The sequence below is a fragment of the Suncus etruscus genome, chromosome 2, assembly GCF_024139225.1.
Source record: "Suncus etruscus isolate mSunEtr1 chromosome 2, mSunEtr1.pri.cur, whole genome shotgun sequence".
NCBI classification, from domain to species: Eukaryota; Metazoa; Chordata; class Mammalia; order Eulipotyphla; family Soricidae; genus Suncus; species Suncus etruscus.
Window position 1 is genome coordinate 51,183,703 of NC_064849.1, and position 9,490 is coordinate 51,193,192.

A 9,490-nucleotide genomic window follows, 5' to 3' on the forward strand; every position below is an offset into this window, starting at 1 on the left:
GAGCTGGCCCCCGCACCAATTCATCTGGGCTACTGGCGAAAGAGAGCTAACCACAGCCGGGAGAAGGGGGTGTCGCTGGAAAAGGGGGAGTGCAAACAAAAGAGAAAAAGAAGGGGGAGATTTTAGTGGGACCCTGTGGCCACCTCAGAGCAATCTTGAGCACTGCCTTTCGCCCACCTTCCTGATAAAAAGGAAGGACCCCTGTATCCAGAGAGGTAGCTCACAAATCCCTTCTCTCTGTCCTCAAGAAGACAAAGCGGAGGTTTGATCTGTGCACTCTGTGCCACCAGTTTCCACCGAGGGGTTGTACAAGTCGCAGCTCTCAAGAGTTTAGGAGGTGAAGCTTCTTGGAAGGGCGCAGTGGTTTCACCCGTCCATGGCCCACTGGCGGCCCATGAACTCCATTGGCGGGACCAAAGACTCCCCCAGACTCAGGAACTTACCGTCCTAGCCCCCTGGCCCTTGTCAGGTACTTGTAAAGCCTTCTGCACCCAGGCAAGTTTGGTGCGGGGTGTCCCCAGAGCCACCATACGGCTGCCCTCGGGAATTTCTCCGACCCCAGGGCACCCGAGCTTCCCTGTGCTTGAAAAAGGGTCTCTTTCGTCGGAAAGAGAAGCCCTTTAACCATCCGAAATATGGGGCCTGTTGGGAGAAGAGATTGGAAAGGCAGGAGGCTGCGGCCCGAAAACGTCTCCTTTATTTGTTGCTTATTTTCTGTATCAAAGACCTGGCGGGAGCCTGGTGATTCGGTTTTTACACCCTGAGAAAATTAGCCAGCATCTGGTTGATAGCGGAGACTGTTGACACCTAGATTTGCCATAAGGCTGGAAGGGCCACCATAGAGATGAAGACAGGTTGGGCAGGAAACAAGCCGCCACTTTCCCGAATCTGACCTCGGATAGTCAACTACAAGAACCAAAATCTCTTACTTTGGATGGGTGGCCCTCGAGCCCCTGGTTCCCTAGGGGCGCCCAAGAAATTCATATTCCCGCCCACTACTGGAGGCGCTGTGCTGGAAGGGATCCCTGCGTGGGCTTCGGACTCTTCAACTCTCATGCTGGACCCCGACTCTGAGGCTGGCAGAGTTCGTTTTTTCACCACCACAATTGCTTTCTTAAAAAAATGACTATTAAGGATAAAGCCTGATTTTAGGAATAATATTTGCTTTTATAATTAGCTCCCTTTGATGTGCCAGTCTTCCACACCCTTCCTTAAAACATTGCTTTCTGTGCACCATAAAAGCTATTACGAAGTTGTTACTGCCCATAGAAAACACCCCACTCACTCACCCTCAGTGTTGAAGAGTCAAAGCAATAGAATCTGGTCGGGAAGGAACAAGGAAGCTGATTAGCCCTGAAAGTTCCTCACCCTCAACCCCCTTCAGCGAGGAAGCTGAGCATTTGTGTACTTTGCAAATGGAATTAGGGTCCAGCTACTGATGGGAACTTTGGACAAAAGAATTAGTATCTGATTCATCATCCTGAGAAATATGTGCAGACCCCTCACATTTGCACATGCGCACGCACGCACACATACACACACACACACACACACTCACACACACACATTGTCATCCGTGATTTGCCATCCCAAGGAAAGCTGAAGTTGGAGAGAGCTTCTGCTCAGGCTGAGTTCCAGGTGGATTTAATTTCATTCTCATTCCTTCCTTACAGTATGACGTGTCTGATGCACAGCATATTTTAAAGTTACAAAATAAGAAAGAATCGTAATCCAATACTTTTTATCTTGCTTATTTCCTTAACTGCACATCTTCACCCTCCCTTGCTCCGCAGCTAATTTTAAGTGATTTGTTTGGCTCAAGGATTTAACATGATTCTCTTGCCAGATTTCAAGGAAGAGAGATTGAAAAGAACAAAGCACAGAGGGGAAAGCGACATGCTTGGAAGACATGTTAAGACACATTTCTTAAAATGAGATTAAAAACATTTTTAAAAGTTTGCCAAACAAGAATGTATGTGGACTGTTGGCCATTTAGAAAAGAAAATATAACTTCAGAAAAATCTCAGAGGTACTATAGAGGATACAACATATAGGTCACACATGCATACAATATACACAATCAGGGCTCATACTTTGCACGCAGGAAGCCCGAGGTTCGAACCTTAGCACCACATGGTCCCCTAGCACAGAGGTAGGAATAGTCCTCAAGGACCATAGGGTGTAACACAAAAGGAAAAAAAAAAGCAATGCATATGATCACATTCATTCAGAAACTCACAAACATTTAGAAACACACGCTCCCAATTCACGCAGGGTCCCCCAACCTATCACCAACTTAGCATCTAATTTCCCAGTTAGCTGAACAGACCTGTGGACGACCCACTTATCTAGGAGCTCAGAGGAGCCAGGAGACTTTGCTTGTGTTCTAAAATCCCCTCCAATGTCCGGCAGACCTACTGGGCTGTTAGCCTGGCTCTTCCAGGAGGGAGACAACGCGTTTCAGTCGCCCACCCCCGCGCCCCTCGCTCGGCCTGGCACATTTTTTTTTGCCGGTTCAGATGCCAGCCCGCTTTCGCGCCCTGGCTCCCGCGCCGGTTTTAGGGAGACGTCCCCTCCCCCTGACCTTTCCCTATCAGAAACCAGACGGCGGCCACAGTCCCCGAGGCTGCGCTAGGGGGGAGGAGGAGGAGGAGGAGCTGGGTCGGGGAGGACGGGCCCGATTTGGCTGCCCGTCCTATCCCGTCACACAGACATCTGCTCTCCGTTTCTTCCGCTTTCTGATCGCTCCAGATGACAGGAGGAGTGGAGCGGGACCGAGACGAAGAGGGGGTGCGCGGGGTGGGGGTAGAGAAAAAAGTTATGTCATAAAGATAGCCATAAACCGGAGCTGTGACTCACCTGCCCTTAGCCGCAGGTACGGGTTTCACGGCCGCGTCTCCACTCGGCGAGCCGGGGAGCCCGGCTCCGCTTTGCTAAACGTCATCCGGCTCGGCTGACTCAGGCGGGCCGAGTTTCTAGTGACCTAGCAAAAGTGGGGTTCGTTCTTCTTTCCAGCCCGAAACCCGGAGGGGGTGACCCGGGAATACGCATTCTCCCATCTCTCGGGGGTGTTGAACTTGGGGTTCAGGAATCAGGAGGGTGTGCGCCGGTTGGAGGCACAAGAGCTGCTTGGAGGGCCAGCCGCATTGGGTCGAGGACGTGGGGGAGGACTCTGGGGGGTCAATTAGCCGGTCCTCTTACTCCCCCCCAAGCCCAGCCGCAAAGCGATCGCCCCCCAATCCATCTCCTCCGTCGCAGCTCCCCTCTAAGAAGCCGAAACCCTGCTGCAGTGCAGCCCCGCCTTAGTTTCCTTCTTTTCCCTCGCCCTGGGGGTAGCACGCACGCACCCCGGCGCACCCCCGAGGCCCCTCTTCTCCTCTCCTCCGCTCTCCCCACCCCACCCCCAGCCTCCCGGCTTAAACCAATGACGCCGCAGGGCAAACAAAGTGCGGGCCGGGCCGGGGAGGGGGCGGGGGAGGGGGCGCGCTTGGCGGCGGCGGCGGCGCGGCGGGGCGGGAGGCGGCGGCGGCGGCGGCACTGGCGGGCGGGCGGCCGCCTCGCAGGTGCACCTCGGGCTTTGTAGGTGCGAGCGTCTTTGTGGCGCGGACAAATGGGGAGAGGACGAGGAGGTGGGCACTCGCGCGACGACGTAAGCTCCACATCAGCTTCACTGCACTCGGCTCGCACAGGCCTCCTCGCGCTCACTTCCCGCGGAGGCGCTCCCGGGCGCTCCCCGCGCGCCCGCCCGCCGCCGCCGCCGCCGCCGTCTCCACCGCGCCTCGCCACTCCGCGCCCGCCCGGCTTCCTCCTCCTCCTCCTCCTCGCTCGGGCGGCGTGGAGCGCGCGGCGTAGCTGAGAGGGCAGGCTGAGGCTGCTCGGGTTCGCTTCCCCGCTCCCCCTAACCTTACAGCATACCCCCCAGCCGGCCCCCCGCTTCGCCCGCCCGGGGCTGGATGGTTGCAGCGGGCAGGGTGACTCCAGGATGTTAGGGACTGTGAAGATGGAAGGGCATGAAAGCAGCGAGTGGAACAGCTATTACGCGGACACACAGGAGGTGAGTGAGAGGAGGGCGGCCGGCGGTGGGGAGCCTTCCCGGGGCTCCGATCCGTGTCCGGGGAAGACGGACCCAGGCGGGGCAGCAGAGGAACGATGATTGACTAGGGCACCCAAGCCCATCTTTCCGTGCCACCTTGGCGGTGCTTGCTCGGCGCACGCACGAGGAGTTGCAGGTCGGCCTCTAAGTCCAACTGCACGGTGCATCGAGCTAGAGAAGGGTGTTTTTTAATTGGTTTGTCTGTTTGGGGTTTATTTTGTTGCTTAAATTTTTGTTTTTAGCTCGCATTTTTGCAAAGCACCAGCTCTGGCTGGGCAGCATGTTTCTCTTCCCCGCCAGACTGCCAGAGCCCAGCCCGGGCACCGCGCAGGTTGGCGGGCTGGCCCCAGCAGCAGTTAGAAACAACTATAGAGAAGCTACTAGAGCTCGCTCTCGGGATGGTCGCTTTGACGGTTTAATGCACGGCTATCTTCCGATAAAAGCGCGCTGCTGTTAAGTTCAGAGTCCCCATAAACAAACGATTCCGAAATTGTATTAAACTTTCAAAGCCCTCTTTTTGCGGAGAAGTGTGTTCATTCCATTCTAGAACCGCTGGGTGGCACTGGTGGGAACCGACTCCCCCCACTTCCCCGCCCCCCCCTCCGGTATTGGGGTAGAGACCTGTTTCTTTTCATTGTCCCCAGGGTGGCACGTTCGTTAGGTTTATTTTACAATGTGCACAAAGGGATTGAGAGAAGAATCAGGTAAAGTCAGGACGGCCACCTAGAAGTATTTTTTTCTGGAACGACTAGCAGTAATTCTCCCCAAAGTTTTACCTACTGCTTTGGACAATCTCAGGGAGAGGAAAAGAAAAGAAAATCCACCGAAAAGTAAAAAATACTTTAAGATACAGACCGGAAAATAAAGAATCGGGAATTATTTTCATGTTGACTTATTTAAATATGAATGCTAATATATTCACAAACTTAACTTTGGTATTTGCATAACGTAAGTGTAGTTACCTAAATCTGCGTGTTCACCTTTTATGTTTTCAAAGAAAGTTATGTTACTAAGGACAATAAACTCCAGGAGATCGTTTTCAAATTAAATTATTAAAACAAGTCGTTTTTCTATTACTAGCTTCAGAATCTTATGCACAAACTCATTCAGAAGTGCTGGAGACTGACTCCAGCCAGAGCCTGGTTAGGAGGATATATGTTCCAGACATCAGTGCATTTCTAAATTAACGTTGTTACAAATGTTTTCTTCTACGATTTTAAAAGGAGGATTGGTACTGCAATCTGTACCCACCAATCAACTAAGCCCCTATGAAAAGAACTTCCATACAAGTTAGTCCAGAACTGGATAGTGAGATAAGTGTCAGAAAGAAACACATAATTTTTATTTTGGAATCTTTGATATTACCTTTGATAGTATTCTCACCGTTACATATTCAGAGTTTCAAAAGCCAAGCTTTAAAACGAATGAAGCAACATTACAGTGCTTTTAAAACAACATTAATTGGACAAATTGTATCAACTAAATTTCTAAACGTTAGAGTATCAGAAAGCAGGTAACATTCTTCCAAGTTTTTTAGTTGCTTAGAGAAGTGTCGGTGGAAGTTCATGTTAGATGTATGAAGTATTTCAGATTATTATGCATCCTTCTCAATTCTTTCTTGTAGTTTTCCCCCAAAATTTACAATTTTCGCTGTTTAATTATATCTTTGTTACAAGTGGGTAGAAAGCAATGAATGCAATAAGCAAAAATGCAATAAACGCATTAGTAATAATGCAATAAACAAAGAGTCACCTTTGGAGGGAAACTGCTAAAACAGTAATGCCAGCTGTTGGAAAACGGTCCTGGTAGTTGATTTGCTTTATCAGGGAGTTTCATTCACAGCCACCAGCACTCCCGAGGCGGCTATGCAGTGTGTTTTGGGGGTGGGGTGGAGGAAGAGGGACTACTTCGGGAACCCCTTGCACCCTGATGGTGGAATGAACCCGAGGTCAGGAATCAACTCTGATTTGGGCATCTGAAACCTAATTCGCCTAAAAGGCCGCTTTGCGGAAGCCAGTCTGGGTGGAGACTGGGACCCCACCTGCGGAGGATGGAGGAGGTGGCCGAGGGGGCCTAGAAGTTGGCCCCCCAGCCTCACGTGTAAGGCGATTACATATCTTCCTGAGGACATATTTTCTGTGAGCTCTGGTCTTTCATGCCTGCCGCGCTCGGATTTCTCCCCCGCGGTGCAACACGTCTCTCTGAGCATTCTGGCCCGAGCGTTGGCCCAGAGTGGGGGTAGGGGGTCCCCGGCTTTGCCTAGCAGCTTTTCTGCCAACCAGCCGGGGATGGGTCGGCCTCCCGCGCGCCCACCAGTCACTAACCCCGCCCTTCGGGGCCTCTCCTGGCTCTCTGTGCCCCATCCAGGCCTACTCCTCGGTCCCCGTGAGCAACATGAATTCGGGCCTAGGCTCCATGAACTCCATGAACACCTACATGACCATGAACACCATGACCACCAGCGGCAACATGACGCCGGCCTCGTTCAACATGTCCTACGCCAACCCGGGCCTGGGGGCCGGCCTGAGCCCCGGCGCTGTGGCCGGCATGCCGGGGGGCTCGGCGGGCGCGATGAACAGCATGACAGCGGCGGGGGTGACGGCCATGGGGACCGCCCTGAGCCCGGGCGGCATGGGCGCGATGGGCGCGCAGCCCGCCGGCTCCATGAACGGCCTGAGCCCCTACGCGGCTGCCATGAACCCCTGCATGAGCCCCATGGCGTACGCGCCGTCCAACCTGGGCCGCAGCCGGGCCGGGGGCGGCGGCGACGCCAAGACCTTCAAGCGAAGCTACCCGCACGCCAAGCCGCCCTACTCGTACATCTCGCTCATCACCATGGCCATCCAGCAGGCGCCCAGCAAGATGCTCACCCTGAGCGAGATCTACCAGTGGATCATGGACCTCTTCCCCTACTACCGGCAGAACCAGCAGCGCTGGCAGAACTCCATCCGCCACTCGCTGTCCTTCAACGACTGCTTCGTCAAAGTGGCGCGCTCCCCGGACAAGCCGGGCAAGGGCTCCTACTGGACTCTGCACCCCGACTCGGGCAACATGTTCGAGAACGGCTGCTACCTGCGCCGCCAGAAGCGCTTCAAGTGCGAGAAGCAGCCGGGGGCTGGCAACGGGAGCGGGGGCGCGGGCGGCAGCACCAAGGGGGGCCCCGAGAGCCGCAAGGACCCCTCGAGCGCCAACCCCAGCGCCGACTCGCCCCTCCACCGGAGCGTGCACGGGAAGGCCGGCCAGCTAGAGGGCGCGCCGGCCCCCGGGCCCGCCGCCAGCCCCCAGACTCTGGACCACAGTGGGGCGACGGCGACAGGGGGCGCCTCGGAGTTGAAGACACCCGCCTCCTCGGCAGCACCCCAGATCAGCTCGGGCCCTGGGGCGCTGGTCTCCGTGCCCCCCTCGCACCCGGCGCACGGCTTGGCGCCTCACGAGTCCCAACTGCACCTCAAAGGGGATCCCCACTACTCCTTTAACCATCCCTTCTCCATCAACAACCTCATGTCCTCCTCGGAGCAGCAGCACAAGCTGGACTTCAAGGCCTACGAGCAGGCGCTGCAGTACTCGCCCTATGGCGCCGCCGCCTTGCCCGCCAGCCTCCCGCTCGGCAGCGCCTCGGTGGCCACCAGGAGTCCTATCGAGCCCTCAGCCCTGGAACCGGCCTACTACCAAGGTGTGTATTCCAGACCTGTCCTAAACACTTCGTAGCTGCCCCAACACAGGGGGGTGTCGGCATGGCCAAGATAGCGGAAGAGAGAGAGAGGAATCAACAAACAAAAACCCACACACCAAGCCGACAAATAATACAATCCCAACTATTTTTTATTCCTTTTTCTTTTCTTTTTTTTTTGGGGGGGGGTGCACATCTTTTCCCCCCTGTGCAAAGGACTGTTACTTTGTTATTGTATTCAAAATGCCTTGTGTATATTATTACTGAGGAAAAACCAACCCCCAGCCAAAACTTCCCCTGCAAGATTTAAAGATCCACGAGTGTATATAAAATCCTACTTCCTTGACCCTCCTCACCTCACCCTCACCCCAACTCCGGACACATTGTATTCAGAGCAGGGTTTATTTAAAAAAGAAAGAAAGAAAGAAAGATGGTCAAGCTTGTAAAATATTTGTCTGTGCTCCCCCCCCCTTCTTCTCACCTGACCCCTCACAAGTTTACAGGTCTTCTGTATGGCAATACTCTTAACCTTACAAACGGAAAGGTGAAGAAACAAGTAGACAATAGGGACTGCTAAAAGTATTGAAGGATAGTACTGCTGTTAGGCAGTAAACTATAAACAGATAATAGACATCAGAGCCATTTGATTTTCAGTTGATGTTTCAGAAATTTTCAGAAAGCAGAGGTTAAACTGGGATACATATCCACCATGTCCCGTTGTCATTATGCAGCTATTCAGATATGTAGGCATCCTTCATGTATGCATGAGAGAGAGAGGTAATAGATAAGTAGTAAAAATGCCACAGTTCCTAGGTTGCCTGGCCAAGAAGTTACAAAGACACCCCCCCTTCTTTGTCTTCTACTCAGTATAGTTCTAAGAAGCAATTCCTCAAGAATTACTCTCTTCATTAACTCTGCTTCTTGCTTTGCAGAGTACCATGGTCATGTCATTCTGAGGTCACATAACATGTATAAAATTAACTTCTATACCATTTAAAGACTATTTTTTCCAGGAAAAAGGGACTATTACAATGTTAGAGGAAATTGCAGGGAGGTGTATTTGAAATTTTGGACCAAGATTTCAAAATCCAGTTGATTGTGGCCATTTTAATTATTGCCATCCTGTGCTTGTTTCATTCAGTGTTATATGCACTTTTCACAGTTAGAAATGGTGTTAGTATAGACAGACAGTTTCATTATTATTTCTCTTTGCTGTCTCGATGTTAATTTATTGCATGGTTTTTCCTTTACAGCTGAATTGCTTTAAATGATGGTTAAATTACAAATTAAAATGTTAATTTTATCAATGTGATTGTAATTAAAAGATTTTGATTTAAATAACAAAATGATAAAAAAATTAAGCCGTGGAATATGTTCTTGATCATTTGCAGTTAAGGACTTCAAATAAATCAAATGTTAACAAAAATGATTTTGGTATTTTCCTTAAAGTCAAAACAAATACTAAGAATATATTTTTTTCTAATTCCAATGCTGAACTTAAAGTACAAAGAGGAAAAAAGTGAGAACTAGTTTAAATGTTTATTCTATGAAAATGAGTAGAAAATAGTTAATGAAGTTTTCCAAAAGTGGTTAACATTTTTGACTTATGATGTCAAGAGATTTTTAAAAATTATTTTATTTCCAATAACATTTCCTTCAACTTTGAACATGGACTTAATCCTCTGCTGTTTCCTTTGAGCCATTCCATAATGAAATCTAATAGTGAT

At 51.3% G+C, this 9,490-nt stretch overlaps 1 protein-coding gene across 1 annotated transcript; it reads left to right on the forward strand.

Annotated features, from left to right (window-relative positions):
* Positions 1 to 3,932: 3,932 nt before the first annotated feature.
* On the forward strand, positions 3,933 to 7,958 carry FOXA1 (forkhead box A1). The gene is made up of 2 exons (XM_049766630.1): positions 3,933 to 4,054; positions 6,461 to 7,958. The coding sequence occupies exons 1-2, from the start codon at positions 3,983 to 3,985 to the stop codon at positions 7,799 to 7,801; spliced, it is 1,413 nt and encodes a 470-aa protein (XP_049622587.1). The 5' UTR covers positions 3,933 to 3,982; the 3' UTR covers positions 7,802 to 7,958.
* The last annotated feature ends 1,532 nt before the right edge of the window (positions 7,959 to 9,490 follow it).

Excerpts from the sequence above, each read along its gene's own strand:
- FOXA1 (XM_049766630.1), top strand. The coding sequence starts at position 3,983 with ATGTTAGGGACTGTGAAGATGGAAGGGCATGAAAGCAGCGAGTGGAAC. Across the intron at positions 4,055-6,460 it reads ATTACGCGGACACACAGGAG|GCCTACTCCTCGGTCCCCGT; the intron begins GTGAGTGAGAGG and ends TGCCCCATCCAG.